The 19,973-nt window shown below is 45.0% G+C and overlaps 2 protein-coding genes across 2 annotated transcripts in view; both read right to left on the bottom strand.

Annotated features, from left to right (window-relative positions):
* Positions 1-209: 209 nt before the first annotated feature.
* On the bottom strand, positions 210-19,384 carry Ppp1r36 (protein phosphatase 1 regulatory subunit 36). Its single transcript, XM_050153637.1, has 11 exons — positions 19,242-19,384; positions 17,626-17,690; positions 12,465-12,551; positions 11,348-11,445; positions 11,177-11,243; positions 10,289-10,387; positions 4,900-5,034; positions 1,864-1,906; positions 1,367-1,545; positions 963-1,151; positions 210-461 (listed from the first exon to the last, which is right to left on the bottom strand). Exons 1-11 carry the CDS (start codon positions 19,308-19,310, stop codon positions 275-277), a joined length of 1,218 nt encoding a protein of 405 aa, XP_050009594.1. The 5' UTR covers positions 19,311-19,384; the 3' UTR covers positions 210-274.
* The window catches only part of Akap5 (A-kinase anchoring protein 5), an 87,220-nt gene continuing 84,889 nt past the window's right edge, over positions 17,643-19,973 (bottom strand). Inside the window, exon 3 of the transcript XR_007593805.1 lies at positions 17,643-17,653. The gene's annotated coding sequence lies outside the window, so the exon portion shown is untranslated. The remainder of the gene's footprint in view (positions 17,654-19,973) is intronic.

Raw genomic sequence — 19,973 nt, 5'->3', positions numbered from 1 at the left:
CACAAGTGCCACACACACCCGCACACACAAGTGCTCTCACACATGAACACACACACACACAAAGAAAAACGAGTAAAAATAGGAAAATGTGCTTTTTAAGATCTTTCTAAAATTTTTTAATGAGCAGTCATGAAAAGAACAACTTGAGCCAAGGAGTCCTGAGCATGCTAATCAGCTACTTTAGGACAACAAATACTAATCCTATAGAAAGTGTTAAGTCAAAGTAGTTTACTTCAAATATAGGGACCTGAATAAAGAACGGGAACACACTGGATTACTTAGGGAAGGTGTTTTGTGACGATAGGGTTGTCATAACCAAGTCCAGCGTGTCCTCAATCATTGTGTTATTCCTTTCTATCATGGAGGAATTCCTTCCACTCTGTTTCCCATTTTCTTCTGACTCAAGGGGGAGGAGAGTATGGGGGTTGAACAGATGTCGAGGCTCCCCCAAGATGCCAACTCTGTAAAGAGAATTATTGCCATAGTTAATAGACTGTGATTCCCAGTTATGTTTGTGACTGTGATTCCCAGTTCTCCCAGTTCTGTGATAACCACACACACGCACGCGCGCATACACACACAGAGCTAAGACATACATTTATTTAAAAAACCAGTCCTGTCTCCATGCCACCATTGTGGTTTTACATACTAGCTCGAAACTGAATCTCAGCAAGATTCTGCTCTGGCTGTACCCACATCTCCCCAAGATGAAGACTTAGAATAGACCCTCAGTTCTAAGAAGTCTGGCCCTCACTCCTTTAGACTACAATTATTGAGAATCTAGCACAGCTTCTAGGATTTTTTTTCTCTCGTCCAGATGGGACTCAGTGGAGATCTTTGGTCAGGGAGTCAGGGGTTGGCAGGGGAACAGAAGCTTTCTCAGTACCTGAGCCCCTGGCCCTTTCATCCCCACCAGGAGGCACCACCCACGACTCTGCTGTGATCTTCCTTGGGTCACTCACACGGGCATGACCACAGACTCCAGACTTGTTGTGTCCTTCTGCATTCGGGGTGGCAGTTTGATGCCTGCCACATACTTTTTTTCAACGATATGTTGAGCTTTTTCTCTGAGAGATGGCAGCAGTGTAGACAAGACTGGGGAGCGCATGTCCACAGCCTTTTTAATTGCCGGACGGTTTGCCATCATTTTCCTGTGGGATGGAGGGAGACAGTCACCTTCGTTACGTTGTCCTGCTTCTTACAAACGTCCTTGAGTGGAGGAAAGGTCCGATGGTCACAGCTGAGTCGGATGCCATGGGTAGGTTTGTGGCCCAGCTACTTAGGATTACAAGTTTGGGGCCAGTCTGAGCTACAAAGAGAGACTTCTCTTAAAAACGAAACAGAGGAAATAAGCGAGAGGTCCTACCGAAACTGTACCAATGTCATGCGCTTCTTCTCTCCTCCTGATTCTTCATCCTCGCGTTTCCTTCGGGGAATGTTGAACATATTGGTACGAAAAAGCCTCCCTACTTCTTCCTCAATCTCTGTCAGGTACTGACGTCGGAAGACAATCCAAGCTATGCATGTACAGAAAGTATAAAAGGACTGAAAGAGAAAACAGAGGAATCACAGAACCTGGAAATGCTTTGAAAACTTCCCGCAGTCCCCATAGTCTCATTAGGTAGACACAAACCCGGATGACCCAACGGCTTGACATCTCTGGAAGCTGTGCAGATTTATCTGTATGCTCACACTTATGGGTGGAAAGGCAGGCCAAAATTCTAGGGCATAGCAAACAATACGTTATCATCCTTTTTAAAAAGGATATCTGTTGAAAAGGCGTGCCTGCCAAATGGCTACTCGTCATTGTTGTGTGTTATTGTTTTCATAGAAAAAGAAAAGTCCCCAAAGCAAGGGGCTTACCTCAAAGAATTTCCAGTCTTTTTGCGTGTCTGAGACTTTATCCCTGAAAAATAACAAATCCCAGCTGTAGGTGATAAGTTTATCACACATAAAATGTGGGATTATAACTGGTGGCTCTATTAGAATTTGGACCTGGAAAGTCCTGAGGCCATAGGTTTGGTTATTAGGAGGTGGTGGGGCCTAGGCGGAGGAAGTAGGTCACTGGGAATGGGGCCTGCCAGGCGGCCCTGTCTCTGAGTTCTTCCTCTCTGTCCACTTCCTAGCTGCCAGGACGTAGCAGTTTTTTTTCTATCATGCCCTCTGGCCACAACACTCTTCCTCACCACAGGCCCAGAACATACTAAGACCTTCACATTGGTTATGATATTTCATCCTTTACTGTCCCCGTGAGGGAGTCAGCACTGTGATTTCTACATTACACTGAGGAAGCTGATGTTGAGACTCAAGTTCAGTTCTCTCTCTGTATTTCCATGGTGTTAGCCAGGGACCTCTCATCTTTCCACTGATGGCCACTCCTACCCCACATACTCCTCATACACCTCTTTTGCTGGATGAGCACTGAGTGTGTGTTAAATACATCAGATTTGTGTGTGTGTGTGTGTGTGTGTACTTTGTTGTAGTTTATATTTAAAGAGAGAGACAAGAGCTGGGCAGTAGTGGCGCATGCCTTTAATCCCAACACTTGGGAGGCGGAGGCAGGTGAATCTCTGTGAGTTCAAGGACAGCCAGGACTGTTACACAGAGAAACCCTGTCTTAAAGAGAGAGAGACAGGCAGACAGAAAACAAAGTTGGATGGATAGGGAGGTAGGAAGGATCTGGAAGGAATTGGAGAAGGGGAAACATGATCAAAATATATTGTATAAAAAACATTTTCGATAAAAATGTTAATTATTAAAAATACAAAAAGCAAATTGTAGAGTTCTGTTTAAAACAGAAACACCGGTCAATAAAATTCAATATAAACTTCCCAGGTTGGATTAAAATATTAGAAAATTTCAAAATCTTATATACAAAAAAATTCTGTAAATGAGAAAAAATCACTAATAAGTAGTATTGGAAAATAGAATATTAGTAAAGAAAAATTATCTTAGATTCATTGTTCACCTGATGTATTTGACACATAAATGGATCAAAACATAGCATTTTTTTTTTTTTTGGTTTTTCGAGACAGGGTTTCTCTGTGGTTTTGGAGCCTGTCCTGGAACTAGCTCTTGTAGACCAGGCTGGTCTCGAACTCACAGAGATCCGCCTGCCTCTGCCTCCCAAGTGCTGGGATTAAAGGCGTGCGCCACCACCGCCCAGCTAAAACATAGCATTTTAATGTGCTTTTTAAACTAAGAAAGAAAGATGAATAGTTTAATCCAGGAAGAACTTGTATAATTACCAAACAGTATCAGAAATAAGCTAGACAAATTCACATGGATAAAAGTGCAAACTGTTTTCCTAACGTATATCAATTGCAGAAAACAATGAAGCAGAACACATGGCCAATTCTTGCTATGGGACACATAAAATCTCTACAAATTCTCATCTCTTCCTTGGTAAAGACTAAAACTAAGTAAGTATATAACCAGATAAGACACCTTGTAGCTTTATATATCTTAACTTTAAACTTTCAAAAGAATTTGTCATAAACTCCAAGATAGCTAAGTGAACTTAGAGTGGTTGGTAATAAAACATTTTCTTTCTTTTCAAGACAGGGTTTCTCTGGCTGTCCTGGAACTCGCTCTGTAGACCAGGCTGGCCTCGAACTCACAGAGATCCGCCTGCCTCTGTCTCTCGAGTGCTGGGATTAAAGGCGTGCGCCACCATCAGCTGGCCATAGACGATTTCTAAGCCTTCATGAACTAAGGCTCCTGGTCCTATGTGTGGGAGGTCTGGAGAGAGCTCTGGAAGCTTCTGCTTTTTTGTTTGTGTGTTTGCTTATCTTTCAAGATGGGAGCATCACTGTGCTGCCCAGGTAGGTCTTCAAGAGATGCACCTGCCTCCGCCTCCCTGGTGCTTCACCGACACACCGTGCCTGCCGTTATCCAGTAGCAGATAACATGAACATTTAGCAGTTTGCACTTTCTAGTTAAACATGTTCTGGGTTATATAAGTCATAAGGAACTAGCCCAAATGCAATTCGGATAAAAATGTTCAAAGCAAAGAATATGACAAAGAAGCTCAAATCATACACATATTACATATTCACAGAAAGAAGGGTGAATCAAGTGACTAGCACACACAACAGAACCCCTATAACTGCTATTGAGACTACATACAAAGAATATGTATATGTGTATATATGTATATGTATATGGATAGAGCATATTGTAAAGAATAGTGGATTGAATGGGTTCCCACACACAACAGCACACCTCCAGCTGCTACTGAGACTGTACCAAAAAAAAAAAATCAAAGAAAGCACACAGGAAATGTAGGCATCCGGGACACCTGGGTTGACAGAACTTCCTCGGAAGACAAGGGATGTCTTATACTCCATTCTTTTCCTGTGCTCAAGGTGTGGCTCTTGGGCCACTGTGAAACTAACTACTCAGGCACTTCAGAGTCCACAACCAAAGCTCCCCACCCTTTCCTGTGCTGCGAGCCTCGTTTAAGTTTTAGGTGCAGTATGTAGGCATTGTCACCCTGAGGTCAAAACAACCCCCCCCCACACACACACACACAACAGTTTCTCACAGACAGTGCTGTCTCGATGGTGGTCCTCACAGCTGCTAAGAGAAGCAGACACTCACTCCCCTACAACACTGGCCATCACTTGGTCTCCTCCCGAGACAGCCAAGCAGCCCAGGTCGTCAGGCTGAGCAGGATTCCACGGAGAGGACAAGTGATGTTGTCCCAAGATGGAGCAGAGTCTATAAAATGCCGGCCGAGCTGCCGGAATACCTTCCGTACTTACTTGGCTCTCTGAATACAGTTATCATTGGTACTTGGGGCAGATTCTCACGGGAGCCCCATTGGAGGGAACACTTTCTCAAGGGTACCAGGGACTAGGGATGTGCCGACCTAGGGCAGCAGAAGCGCATGCGTACTTTCCACAGTTCATGTGATGCTTATCCGCCATGCCGACGCCCAGCACGAGGATGCAGTACTTCTGTGCCAGGTACTTCTGCGCATCTTCTAACTTGCTCATAACCAGCTCTATCTCTTTTTTCTCTACCAGGCCTCTGGGGGCAGAGAAAGAGACAAGGTAGATTAATTCTGGTGTAAGTCTGTGTTAATGAGCAAGAAATCAGAATTATAGGCTATTTTGAAAGAAATAGTGAGTCAACAAACTTGGCTCACCAATTTGACTTCCTTGAGTTTTGGCACTGGGAAACTCCTTAAAATCTCTGTCTTTTGAAAAAGATAGATTCGCTTTTATTTTCTTTGTATGTTTTGCCCGCATGTATGTTAAGTGTACTGTGTAGGTGCCTGGTGCCCACACAAGCAGAAGAGGGCACTAGAACAGGAGTTACTGATGGTAGGGAGCCACCACGTGGTGGCTCGACCTGAACTCTGGACCTCTGGAAAAGCAGCCAGTGCTCTTAACTGCCAAACCATCTCCAGCCCCTCAAAGTCTCTTACGGCTCTTAGTCAATGGAGTAAGCATCTCAAGCTTAGGGTCAATGTCACTTGGAAAGAACCCTTATACTTGATGCTCTTTATAAACTCCAACTATATTCCCAGCAAATCCTAATCTCTATAGAACACCCCAATAACAAGTTATCGGTCCTGATTGCTGTGCGGCTGCCTGCTCTCATCCCTGCAGTTGCTAAAACACTTGTGGAGATTCTGCCACCGTAGTTTTCCCCCCCCCCGAGGCTCTGGTGTAGCTGTTAAGTTCAGGCATTCTGTGTCTGAATGCAAGCTGCTCCCTGTTCTGAGCTCAGCTCTGTTTGGTAGGGAACCATTCACTGGCCACCACTCAGTGGATTTTGGCATAGAATATGAGAACGTCACTTCCCTATAAAAACACAGCCCAGTTCTGATTGAATTGCAAATGAACTTTGCAAAAGCCATTTGTTCCTCAGTTACAGCAGGTCTGAAGTCTGATTTTAAGTGTTTGCAGTACAACATGGTAGGAAAAAGTACTGTTGGCAATACTGCCAAGGGGCACTGGAAGGTGAGAGAAATGCGCTCTCAATAGTGATGGATCTGAAGTGAATCTGGGTGGTGGTGGTACATGACTTTAATCCCAGCACTCAGGAGGCAGAAGCAGGCGCATCACTGTGAGTTCAAGATCAGCCTGGTCTACAGAGGGAGATCTAGGACTACACAGAAAACCCTATCTAGAAAAACAAAAGATAACAAACAAAACAAAACAAAAACCTATATGAAGACATGCTGTGAGTGGAGAGGGGTAAGTTTAAGAACCTTTAAAAAGCACGAAGTGTAGAGGCATCTCTGTGTGTTCAAAGCCAGCCTGGTCTCTAGAGCAAGTTCCACGACAGCCAGGACTGATAGAGAAACCTTGTCTCAGAAAACAAAAACAAAAACAAACAAACAAAAAAGCATGAAGTGTATCACAGGCAATAAAAGGCTTGTGGGTCACTGGAGTAAAGCGAGTTTCTGGAATAAAGAAAGTGGGCTTCAACTTTAAGATCCCAGATGTTGTACAGCCCCAGATGTTGTACAGTCCAAACACATCCTCTACATGCAGCCTGCAGGCTACATACCAGGGCCTGCCTGCCTCCTTCTGATGGCCCTCACCTTCCTTTGCCAGAGGTGCCACTAGCTAATCCTTTACTATAGAAACCCAGTCAAACAGTCGTCAAGGGATGCTCTCCAACATCTGGACAGTGGTTCTCAGGTTTCACTCAATTCTGAAGGAGAACTATCCTGAGTACTTGCTCCAGATACAGAGTCCTAATGTGACCCCATCTCCAGATTCCGGAGAGAGTCCAGGAAAAGTAACACAATCATTCTCGTTGAATATGAGGCTGGGGACTCACTTAGGGATGTACATAAGGAACCTGCGTGTTGGGACTTTCAAAATGGCTCAGCAGAAGCAGGTGCTTGTCATGAAACCTGATGACGTTAGTTCAGTTCCTGGGATCTACATGGTGGGAGAACAGACTCCAGCAAATTGTCCTCTAACCTTCACACACACACACACACACACACACACACACACACACACACAATAAATAAAATGTAATTTTTAAAAAATTAACAAAAATAAAAAAGAACCTATGGCTGGAGGGACGAATCAGCAGTTAAGAGCACACTGCTCTGCCGGAGGACCTAAATTCAGTTCTCCCGCAGCCACGTGGCCCCTGACCTGAAACTCCAGAGGACCCGGCTCCCCTGCTGTCCTAGGGTGCCTGCTCTTACATGCGCATACTGACATGCAGACACACAGCTACACACAGTTAAAACTAATACATGGTTTTAAAGTCCTGTTGAAGTGGAAAGAGGGGGGGTAAGCTATGTAACCAAAGCCTAAGAAAAAATAACCTCAGTACAAACTCCTAGGCGGCGCTGGTCCACTGGCACCAATACTCGGTGCCTGAGTCGTTGCCCTCAACATTTTGGTGTTTTCACTTCTGCGACATTGCCTCAGGGGTTGGGGAGGGGGGAACTGAGTATCATGTAATCCAGGCTGGACTTAAACTCACTGTGTAACCGAGAATATGAACTTCTGATCTTTCTGCCTCCACCTCCCAAGCACCGCACCAGGTTTATGCAGTACTGGGGACTTTTCCAAATAAATAAACAAAAGGGATGAAAGGAATACCACTCATACAGCCAGTTGGGATCCAAGGGATTGACACTGATGAACTTTGTGCGGCTGGGATCCGATATTTTCCTCTGTGCATACACCCCAACAAAATCTATATTTAACTCTGTCATAAAGAAGTAAACCAAACTGACTACTGGACGCATAAGAAGTGAAAGATGATCACGATTTTTAGAACCCACAGTTTAAGATTTGGGTGGGTGTGTTTTCCTATACCACTTGTTCTAATTAGTTTCAGTACACGGAAAAACTTAACCAGGAGACCTTTCTCCTCTGTTACTTACAAACTAATATATAAAACAAATGTCCCTGCTGGATTGGTAATACGCCTCAGAATTAGAAGAAATCAGAAGAACATAACAGGCCAAAGAGCCACAAAAGCCTCCTGAATTCGGTTTGGGAATGGGAGGCCTCCTTGAGCCTTGTAAGCCGCAGTTGGCTTTAGCTTGTGATGCTGCCATAGAAACGCTTCACGCTCTGGCTACCCTGCTGTGAAAGGCCACCCTGAAATAACACTCGATTGCGTATCATGGTGGTATTACAGGCACAGCAGTGTCTGAAGGATTTATCTGGTTCCTTACAAAACTGCTACTCGGGGAACATTGATCAGTTCACAAAATGTTTCTCCAACTGCATGATCAAATACGAGAGTTTTATATTTAAAAACATTCTGAAGCAACAAATTAATGGCTCTGCACAGAATTCCTAGCAGCTAAATCATTGAGTTGGTTCCACACGCCCGGGGTGGGGGGTGGCGGACACGGCCTGGGCACTTGGAAAGTTCCACAGATTGTGAAAGGTCGCCAAGGCTGAGAGGCCTTGTTGTTCTGGACTCCAAGTTCCCAGATTTGGGCTCTGGTATTTATCTCTAGGCCAACACTGCCTAACAGCATAGTCAAGTTTTCTACAGACAGGTTAAGAAACTGCGTCGATTTTCCTTTGATGGAGAATGTTCTATTTTCAGCCAAATCTACTTTTTAAAACACTTTGCCTTTTGTTATTAGATGCTTACAAACCTTTTAGCAAGAATTTTGTAAGCATAAAAGCCATGAGGATAGCTGGATGGTGGTGGTTCACGCCTTTATCCCGGTGTTCAGGAGGCAGAGGCAGAGGCAGGCGGATCTCTGTGAGTTTGAGGCAGCCTGGTCTACAGAGTGAGTTCCAGGACATCTAGGATGGTTACACAGAGAATCCTTGCCTCTAAAAACACAAACAAAAAACATGAGAAGAGACAGGTGGGGCTGGAGGAGAGAGCTCCGCATGGCCAGGGCTGACCTTATGAGCTATAACTAACTTCGAGTGGTTCATCTGAACTGAGGTACTATAAAAGACACCAGATTCTGAAGAATATAGAAAAAGCAAAAGCAATCCCAATAATAACATTTCCAAGGGGCTGGGCAGATGGTTCAGTAGGTAATGTGGTTGCTGTTCAGACCTAAGGACCCGTGTTTAGATCCCTAGCACCCAAGTGAAGGCTTGGCATGGTGGCAGGCACCTGTGACCTCCACTCTGAGGACACTCTGGCTGAAAAATAACAAGCTCCAAACAGTTGAGAAGCCCTGTCTCAGAACACAAGGTGGAGAGTGATGGAGGGAGATACTGAATAGACCTTAGGCTCCCGCATGCACGCATATGCATATATAACACACACGTGCATATATAACACATAATCACACACAAAGAATACAAATTTTTGTTATATTTTTATGGTTTATTTAACTTTATTTTATGTGCATTGGTGTGAAGGTGTCAGATCCCCTGCAACTGGATCTTCAGATAGTTGTGAGCTGCCATGTGGGTGCTGGGAATTTGACGCAGGACCTCTGGAAGAACAGTCAGTGCTCTTAATCACTGAGCCATCTCTCCGTACTCCCCCCCCCCAAGAATACAAATTTTTAAAAGAAAGAATTATTTTAAAGTACTAACATCCTAGTATTGAGTACGTACTATCATTGCAATTTTTTTGTTTGTTCGTTTTGTTTTGTTTTTGTTTTTCAGAACAGAGTTTCTCTGTGTAATAGCTTTAGTGGTCCTGGCACTAGCTCTGTAGACCAGGTCGACCTCAAACTCACAGAGATCTGCCTGCTTCTGCCTCCTGAGTGCTGGGATTAAAGGCGTGCGCCACCACTGCCCAGGTATTATTATAATATTTTTAAGTCACTAGGTTAGATAAAATAACAATTTAAATTCGTGTCACCTGTCACCTGTATCTTTAATTTTTAAAATGTATCTTATTTATTTCTTTATTTTTATTTCACATGCATTGATGTTTTGCCTGCATGTATGTCTGTGGGAGCGGGTCAGATCCCCTGGAACTGGAGTTACAGACAAGTATATTATACTGATGCTGGGAACTGAACCTGAGTTCTCTGGGAAAGAAACCAGTGCTCCTAAGTGCTGTCTCCTGAGGGCGGGGGTGGTAGTGGGGTGGTGGTGGTGGAGGTGTTAAAGGCATGTGGCCACAAACATGGCTTTCAGTACCTCTCACCATAGAGCATTGCCGATCTGTACTTGTTGGAAATGTTTCATTATGAGAATTCCTGTGTGAAGTCTCAGTGAGCTTTAAAACAGAGCAAATCCTCCCATGAAAAAAAAATGTTTTCCTAGACCAGGAAGATTTAAGAGATGCCACCGCCCTGCACCCTAGGCAACACTGCCAACAATAAGAACACTCCAGCATATTTCCCAGTCTTACTCACACCATGTAGCTTTGGGGTTTCTTTTCCATTGAGAGTTTCTCCAAGTAATGAGACAGATAGTACAAAAGCGCCATAAGGAAGCTGTCAAGGTTCTTATTTCTACAGGGAAATGAAGATAAAAGAAGAAAAGAAATCAACACTCCCGACTGTAAACGTTAGGTTTCTTGTGAAAAACAATGGGGACACAGTGTAAGAATAAATAGAAATACATGGGTCCAAACCTATCACGCAATTAACTTACTATTTAAAGTTCTCCCCATTGTGATGAAGATGTAAAAAGCATCTGAAAAACACTTATTTCTGGGAAAGCTGATGCTAAATTATTAATGTATTATTAATAACCTTTTCACTTCACAAGTATTTGCTCTGTAAGTAATTTATTAGCATTGTTTGTGAAATATACAAGTTGAGCGGGGTGGTTCATACCTGTTGTGTCCTGCCCCCCCCTGTCGTCGTCCCTCCCCGTCTCCCCCCACCATCGTCCCCCCCCCCTCCCCGTCCCCCGCAATCAGGAGGATTTCAAGCTCCAATAACTGACAGAGAACACTTCTCCACAGCATAATCCTATCTCAAAACACAAGCAAAAGCACAGAAATACACGAAGCAAACGTTCTCCCCTTCTTTTGCAAACATCTTGCTCCAGAAGGGGCCGCTTGGGAATCCCTGCCTTCCATATCAATTTGCTCTTACCCCTTGCTCTAGGACTTTGGAGCCCCTGAAGCGTGGGGCCCTGACCTCAGGTATCTCTCCCACACACTAGTCTAGTCTCTGAGAGGATGGCTTGCACAGAGGTGCCATGTGCTCTTCTGGTAAGAACCAGACTTGTTTCCACTTATTAGGCCTGTTTCACTATTTCCCCTTGGGAGATGTATGTTGTCCCAGCTTTACCTCATAAACGTTGTAAAAGAGCAGACCCGCTGCATTTCAGTGTCTTGGAGGGAAAGCAATGCAACAACTGCAGAGAGAAGACGGCAGTTAGTTAAACAGAGAATGAGAGCGGCTCCCGTGGAGGCTGGAGGCTGCAGCATCTGGTCAAGCGGGAGGAAGAAAGCGGCTCACACTTGACGTCATCCAGCGTGATGTTGCCCAGCTGATATCGTTTCTCCAGGGCTTTCGCTGACTTTTCGTCCCTTGAGGCAAACCTTTTATCTGTCAACCTGTTTGGAAAGAGAACAGTCTCAGCTGGTGATTTTGCTGCTGTTGTTTTTAAGATGTGTTTTTGTTTTATTTGTATGGGGTGTTTTGCCTGTTGGGATATCTGTCTGTGCGCCACATTTGTGCGGTACGCAAGGAGGCCAGAAGAGGATGATGGCTCTCCCAAGCAGAATTACAGTCACTTGTGAGCCACCCTGTTGGTTCTGAGAGTCAAATCTGTGTCAAATCTTAGAGGAGGAGCGGCCAGTGCTCTCGACCTCTAAGTCACTGCTCTATCCTTCCGAGAGTATTTGAAAAGATTTAGCTGTATCTAGTATATCCAGGGATGCACGAGGAATTTGCTTGTAAAGTAATGCGTGGATTGCATTTAATGCAGTATTATTTCACAATGCACTTTTGAGCATTGTTTTACTATAGGAGTAGAAGCATGCATATTGATAGAAAGTGTAAGCTCCAATAGATCATTTTTGTTGTTTTGTTGTTGTTCATTTGTTTGTTTTTCCTTGAAGATAGGTTTCTCTGTGTAGCTCTGGCTGTTCTGGAACTCACTCCGTAGACCAGGCTGGCCTTCAAGGTCTCCCTACCTCTGCCTCCTGAGTGCTAGGATTGAAGGCGTGCGCCACCACTGCTCAGCTTTCAAATCATTTAAATGACTTAATGGCCTGAGGATGTGGTTCAGTGATAGGATGTCCGCTAGAACGTGTGAGGCTTTTATCCCCAGCACTACGGATGGATGGATGGATGGATGGATGGATGGATGGATGGATGGGAATAAAATCTGATGTCACTAGTATTTTCAGATTAATAAAAATTGTAACAAGTTTGAAATGTACTAGTAGACACATTTTCGGAGGAATAAACATTTAGTGGCTGTTTGGAACTCCTGCTGTAGTTGAGGTACTGCCTGTGTTTCCCTTGATGGATATTGGCATGACAACCTAGGAAAACAGGACTGGTATCTCTTCGTGTTTGTAAAGACAAGCCAGTCCGTGGAGAGACGGCATGGGCGAGGTGGAGCCACCTTTCTGAAGCAGGACCGTCCATCTCAGCGAAGTGAACTGCCTTCCCTTTCTTGCCTCGCTCCTTGAGCTCCACTGCAGGCGTGAAACTGCAACGAGAAGGGCTTGATTAGGGACTTGACCTTCTCCCAGCATTCTGTGGGGCCACGGCCCACGCAGTCTGAAGATTGGCATACATTAGCAGTGCTCAGCTCAGGATGTATGTCCACACAGACCCACGATCAAGAGGAAGATCAGCTCCTCCGACGCACCTGCAGCTTTAGGAAGTCACCACACACAAAGCATTGCTGTCTGAACGTCTTGTCATGACAAAGAGGAAGCTCATAAGTGTGGAAGGCTTTCTGAGTTTATTGGGTACTTGTGGCAGGCCAGGTACTTCTAAGCACCATCTCGTTCTCACTACAACTTTATGAGAAAAGCATTATTGCCATCGTTTTCCCACCTGAGAAGAAGTGAAGCTAAGAGATTACATAGCAACTGGTAAAGCCAGAGCAGGCAGGCGCCATGTCCTCTAGGCACTGGGCAGCTCTGCCTCCCAAGCACCCATCTCGGGGTCACTGCTCTGGAAGCTTTCAGCATTTGACTGTATGTGGTGTGTGTGCATACATGTGTGGGGAGGGGGAAGAGAGAGAGAGAGAGAGAGAGAGAGAGAGAGAGAGAGAGAGAGAGAGAGAGAGAGAGGTGTCACATTGAGAAGAGGGACAAAGAGATCCAGGGCCGAGTTCTGAAGGGAAACCACAATTTGAATAGAAGGCCAAGGACGCGCACAGCTTAGCAGTCTCAGTGAGGTGTGGTGTCTCTAGTGTCCTCATTGGCTGGGCTTCAGTCTCCCAAGGTAAGGTAGTCTTAGAACTCAATAAAACCTCTTCCCTAGTGACAAGTTCCCCCAACCACATAATACGGGACTTCTAAGAGAATAGTAAATCTAACATACAACAGACCATGGTAAGCAAATACATAGTGAGGCCCTACTGGATGCTAGGAATTCCCATGACCCCAAGGTCATGACAGAAAGACGATGCTATTTGAGTAGAGCCAACACATAGACTCTTGGAAACACAATGTCAAATACAACAGTTTGGTTGTTTACTGTAGGTTACAACTTACTTTTCTCACCCAATCAGAAGCTTTACCTCCGCCCAAAGTTATGTAGCTTACTATTAAACTTAGGCATGTAGCAGCAGAAGCACTTTCTCCCAAGTCAGTCATTCTCTAAAAATGGAGACCATTTTTTATAAAGATTTTCTTATTTATTATGTATACAATATTCTGTCTGTGTGTATGCCTGCAGGCCAGAAGAGGGCACCAGACCTCATTACTGATAGTTGTGAGCCACCATGTGGTTGCCGGGAATTGAACTCAGGACCTTTGGAAGAGCAGGCAATGCTCTAAATTGTTGAGCCATCTCTCCAGCCCCAGATTTTTGTTTTATTTTGTTTTGGTGTGGAGTTTTGAAACAGGGTTTCTTTACATAGCTTTGACTGTTCTGGAACTAGCTCTGTAGACCAGGCTAGTCTTGAACTCACAAAGATACTCCTCCCTTTGCCTTCCCAGTGCTAGGATTAAAGGAATGTGCCACCACTCTCCAGATGACCAATTTTTTTAAAAAAAATATTTATTTATTATGTATACAACAGTCTGCAGGCCAGAAGAGGGCACCAGGCCCCATTACAGATGGTTGTGAGCCACCATGTGGTTGCCGGGAATTGAACTCAGGACCTTTGGAAGAGCAGGCAATGCTCTTAACCACTGAGCCATCTCTCCAGCCCCCCAGATGACCAATTTTATAAAGTCCCATTACTTCGTTTTCAAATCCCACAAGGAATTTTTTTTTTTTTTTTGATTTTTCGAGACAGGGTTTCTCCGTAGTTTTTGGTTCCTGTCCCGGAACTAGCTCTGTAGACCAGGCTGGCCTCGAACTCCCAGAGATCCGCCTGCCTCTGCCTCCCGAGTGCTGGGATTAAAGGCGTGCGCCACCACCACCCTGCCCACAAGGAATTTTTTGAGAAAAGCTTCACTATGGCAGTGATAAAGTTAGCTTGGTACTTTCTTCTAGATTTGCCTACTTCCTGGCAATAGTCATATTGTAAGAAAATGTTAGCTCCTAAAGGCTGGAGAGATGGCTCAGTGCCTAAGAGCACTGGCTGCTCTTCCAGAGGACCCAGGTTCACTTTCCAGCACCCACATGGTGACTCACAACCATCTGTAAGTAGTTACCAGGGATCCGATGCCCCCTTCTGGCCTCTGTGGGCAACAGGCACATATGCAGACACACATATAGGCAAAAATAACTTTTTAAAGAGTTGTCTTTCAATAATAGGCTTAATGGTCATACTTCCTTTTGAGAACCATGTGGGGAAGTTTACTGAAAACTTTTAATGTGCACACTAACAGAAAGATGAATTGATCAATTGTAATGTGTGAGCCTTATTTGAATTCTGATTGGAGCAAAATAAAATGTATCAGACACTAGGAGTCTACTGAATGCCAACTGAATATTTGATATTAAGGCTTTATTTAAAAATTATTTTGAATTTACATTTTTGTGAATGGACTTTCTTGGCCTTTATTATGTCACACAATCTATCTTTATCTTTTAATATTTTTTACTCCTATGTGTGTGTGTGTGTGTGTGTGTGTGTGAGTGTGAACACACACATGACATGGCACATGTGTGAGATCGGAGGACAACTTTTGGGAGTCAGTTCTCCCTTCCATCTTGTTTTTATTTGTTGTTGTTGTTCGCATTTTGAGACAGGGTTACCCGATTTGATCATTACACTGAAACTGCTTCCCACCTCTTTCTCCCCAGAGCTGGGTTTACTGACATCTCCCACTCTGCCCAGTTGTATGCTGGAGACTGAACCCAGGGATGTGTGTATATGAAGTGAGTACTCTACCAAGTGAACCACATCTCAAGCTCCACCACCTACACTTGAAGTCATAGCAATCAGAATTCTCCAAAATCAGTGTCAGTTCAATCCAGCCATATATTCAGAACAATTTGGTAGCAAGCTGATAAAAACTCGGACTCATCTGGCCTCCATGGGCACCTCACACACATACACATAATTAAAAGTAAAACTTCAGCCAGGCGGTTGTAGTACACACCTTTAACCCCAGCGCTCAGGAGAGGGAGACAGATAGATCTCTGAGTTTGAGGCCAAGCTGGTCTACGCAGAGTTCCAGGACAGCCAAGGCTACACACAGAGAAACCCTGTCTTAAAGAAAGAAAAGAAAAGAAAAGAAAAGAAAAGAAAAGAAAAGAAAAGAAAAGAAAGAAAAGGAAGGCAAAGCTTAAAACCTTTAGTTTATTAACATATTTCATGAATATGAAAAAATAAACCTTACTTTAAACTATTTAGTAATCTTAACTATTAAACTTTGACTTTTAAACTTACCAGTCATTTTAACTGAAATATCATTTGATTAACACTAAAACATAGTTTGAAAAGTACGGCCAATTAGCCTCACTTATAGAAATTCAGTTCATGGAAACCGTGGTCACACTAGTCTTCAGTATCGGGGCTGGCACCTTAGATTCTGCCTACACCCTCTTGTGCTGTAACTTTTTGGCCTCCTGTCTAACCCCCAAGCGTTCTCAACACCTAGCTCACACTCACTGAGGGTGATGCTGCAGGAGCTACTGGCCAGGATCGCTTGAGGTCTCAGTAGAGACAAACAAGCAGGAGTGAAAGGACTGCTTTGGAGATGCTGAAATAAGTGTATTCTATAGAAAGTAAGTGCTGGCTGGGATGTAGCCTAGTGGGAGATGCTTGCTGACATGTGCAAAGCCCTGGGCTCACGCTCTGGTACTGTAAGACAAAAATAAAATAGAAACTGTTGATTTTTCACTCTAACGTGGTATTTGAATTATTTGACAATACCTCTAATGCTTTTATAGTTCTATAATTTTAAGTACAAACTACATGTTTTAGACAACTCTTCCTGACCTCCAGCCTCATCTATCTATTATTCCTTTAAAAATGGCGGCGGCGTGTGTGTGTGTGTGTGTGGACAAACACAGGATAGACGAGCCGCAAAAGGAAGAGACGGGACACGCGGCTCCCACGTGGGTGCACTTTAATGGGGAGAGGGGAACACAAGAAGGGATGGGATGTGCAGACACACAAGGGTGGGGGGTGAAAGAGAGGGGGCCAAGAGAGCAAAACCTCGTGGACGCTCGCTTTTAACGGGGGGCGCAAGGTTATCTGGGAGGAATGACCCTCACCTGGGCGCGACCAGCGCGCCAAGGTGTTCGTACTCCAGGAGGAGTCTGGGAGCTGTAGTTTCCAAGGAATAACACTATCCACCAACAAAACATGTTTTCATGGGAGCCTGTCATAACAACCATAAACACGCACTGTTTTCCTCTGTATGTGGGGGGAATGGCAACGCCAGCCACTCAGCTGCCTGGAGAGCAACCTAGCCGCTAACTCCTCCTTCTCCCTTCATATTTGGGTATTACAGCCTGTCAGTTCTATCCACACTGCCGTTTTGATGTCTTCCACCCAGCTCTGCATGTATCTGCATAGTTAGTCCTGACTCTGACTCTCCCCACTTCTGCGCGCCCCTCCCCCTCCGTCTACCACCCCTCCCCGGCACTGCCTTTTCATTTGGTCCTCAGTAAACAGCTGGGTAACTGGACGTGCTCCATAAACATCTGTTAAATACTTATTTTGTTGGCTGGGCGGTGGTGGCGCATACCTTTAATCCCAGAGGCTGAGGCAGGCAGATTTCTGTGAGTTCCAAGACAGCCAGGGCTACACACACCAAAAAAAAAAAAAAAAAAAAAAAGGGGGGGGCCTGGAGAGATGGCTCAGAGGTTCAGAGCATTGCCTGCTCTTCCAAAGGTCCTGAGTTCAATTCCCAGCAACCACATGGTGGCTAACAACCATCTGTAATGGGGTCTGGTGCCCTGTTCTGGCCTGCAGGCATACACACAGACAGAATATTGTATACATAATAAGTAAATAAATAATTTTAAGAAGAAAGAAAGAAAAGAAAAAGAAGACAAAGTCATTAAAGGCTACTCAGTAAAATAATTTTCAGATAGTGGGATTTAATTTTAGTTTTTAGATTTCTCTGTATGACTTATTATTGCCGCCCTGCACATGTAATTGACATAGAAATACCTTTGGAAAATTTTTTTGTTAAACTTACCTTCTAAATTCCAGAGTTTTGGTTTCATCTTTCCAGTACCACATTCCTAATCGTAGTCCACATTGCTGTAAAATGAAATGATTGCATCAGACATAACTGAAACTCACTTTACAACCCACATGTCCCCAGAAACCCTCACTATTTTCTGCTAGTCCCTTGTTTGTTAATTCTACAGAATTAATGTCATTATGTAATTGAATATGAACTTGAGTTTCTCTTTTTTTTTTTCTTTTCTTTTTTTCCCCAGACAGGATTTTTCAGAGTAACAGCTCTAGCTGTCCAGGAATTCGATCTGTAGACCAGGCTGTCTTCGAACTTACAGAGATCTCCCTGTCTCTGCTAGGATTAATGGCCTGAACCTCCACAACCAGGTGAACCTTGAGTTTCTGATCCCTGTCTCTACTTCTCCACTGGGATTAACAGGCATGTGCTATATTATCTGTTTTATGTGATGCTGGGAGATTTGTATCCAAATCAGCGGTGGGTGGTACACTAGGCAAACTCTCAACCAACTAAGCCAGTCCAGCCTTTGTTTGTTTCATTTTGTGTGTATGGATGTTTTGCTTATGTGTTTATGTGTATACTCCCTGTATGTGATACTGGAAGCGGTCATGAGAGGGCATCGGATCTCCTGGAGCTGAGTCGATTTGTCGGTGCTGGGGTTTGAACCTGGTTCTTTTGGAAGAGCAGCCAGCGCTGAGCCATCCCTTCATTGTTTGGTGTTTTGACTTGATTTCACCCTTTTCGTTTCAATAAGGAAAGGAGGCGAGGATGAAGGAAGGAAGGAGAGCAAGGATGAAAAAACTGAAAGTAGGGGAACAGGGAAGGGGAGATAGGAAGGGGGAAGGAGGAAGGCAATTTAGCTCAAGGCTAGCCACAGCTATTCAGAGGACGCCATACAGCAACCTTTAATTTAGACCTTTAAGTTAAATTCCCATTGGGAAAAAAAAAAAGTCAGCCAGGCTGCGGTGGTGGCGCACACCTTTAATCCCTGCACTTGGGATGCATAGGCAGGAGGATCTCTGAGTTCGAGGCCAGCCTGGTCTACAGCGTGAGTTCCAGGACATCCAGGGCTACACAAAGAAACCGTGTCGTGGGGCGGGGGTGACAGGGAGAAAACGGGGGGGGGGGGTCTGGGAAGCAGTAGGCTGTAAAGTTGTCCCTCACCTACAGGGACAGACTTTCACACAGTAGTTGGGGGACAAACAACCAGTCTTTCCCCTCCGAGTCCAGAGCAGGCCTGCTTCTCCTGCAGTAGGACTACCCATCTCACAACATAATAGAGAGGAGTGGGCTTTCACCATTCTCTACACATCTGCGTGGGGAGCCAGACAGAATTCAGTTCCGACAACACACCCCTCTGTTTCTCTATCTGGAGGCAAATATGCCCCACTGCTCTTGAGAACCGTGGGCGCAAGTGGAAGGCGACGATCCGCCTGTGGACGAGCCGAGCGCGGAGCACAGGACCAGGACAAACGCCGCCCCGGCCTCCCCATTGAATCCCGCTGGGCTCCCACGATACGGTGCCGGCTACACCGGCAGACGGTGTAGCGGGTCCCGGTCAGCACTGCCTTCCTGTCACCGGCCACAAGAAAGTGCGACCGGGCTGCACTTACGTCCAGTCGGGTGGAGGATTGCCCGTCGAACTGCTTCCTCCTAGAGTAAAACTCCGGCACGGAGAGCATGGTCTCACCCTGAGCAGCACACCGTGGTCGCCTGCGGTAGCCTGGGATACGGCCGCGGCCAGGCTGGCACCCGAGGGGCGGGGCTTCCGCCGGACGGAGGACCTGGAGAGCTCTCCCCACTCCCCTCCCACCTATCCTCCACCCCTAGCTCGGGTCCGTCCAGGACTTGACACTGCGGTGCCCCCATGAAATTATCACCCCATGCTCTAATTGGATTAACTGGGTACAGCCCTATAGTAAAGACCTGTTCCAAACTGCCATGGCTAGCGCAATGGAATTGAAACACTGTTGGACCTGGGTTGATGTGGAGGGTTTGTTTAGTGGAAGAGACTACGGTTACGGAAATAAAACTGTCTGAACAGTTTCTTTGTTAACTAGTGAAACCTGGTTTTAATGTACTTCTGAAAATATCCAAGTCAAAAGTTACAGAAAATTTTGAGTAACGTCGCATGTGCATGCCCGCGCATGGGTGTGTGTGTGTGTGTGTGTGTGTGTGTGTGTGTGTGTAAGTTAGGGTTATGCCTGCTGTGATGAAAGGCCATGACCAAAGCAAATTGGGGAGAAAAGGGTTTATTCACCTTACACTTCCACATCACAATTCATTAGAGGAAAGTCAAGACAGGAGCTCCAGCAGGGCTGGAACCTGGAGGCAGAAACTGATGC

Source organism: Alexandromys fortis, unplaced genomic scaffold (genome assembly GCF_014885135.2).
Source record: "Alexandromys fortis isolate MF-2015 unplaced genomic scaffold, M_Fortis_MF-2015_v1.1 scaffold_82, whole genome shotgun sequence".
Taxonomy (NCBI): Eukaryota; Metazoa; Chordata; class Mammalia; order Rodentia; family Cricetidae; genus Alexandromys; species Alexandromys fortis.
This window is presented reverse-complemented; position numbering and strand designations above follow the sequence as displayed.

Coding starts and splice junctions, on each gene's coding strand:
- Ppp1r36 (XM_050153637.1), bottom strand. CDS start 19,310: ATGCTCTCCGTGCCGGAGTTTTACTCTAGGAGGAAGCAGTTCGACGGG. Junction 17,691..19,241: donor AATCCTCCACCCGACTGGAC/GTAAGTGCAGCC, acceptor TTCATTTTACAG/CAATGTGGACTACGATTAGG. Junction 5,035..10,288: donor AAACCCCAAAGCTACATGGT/GTGAGTAAGACT, acceptor CTCTGCCCCCAG/AGGCCTGGTAGAGAAAAAAG.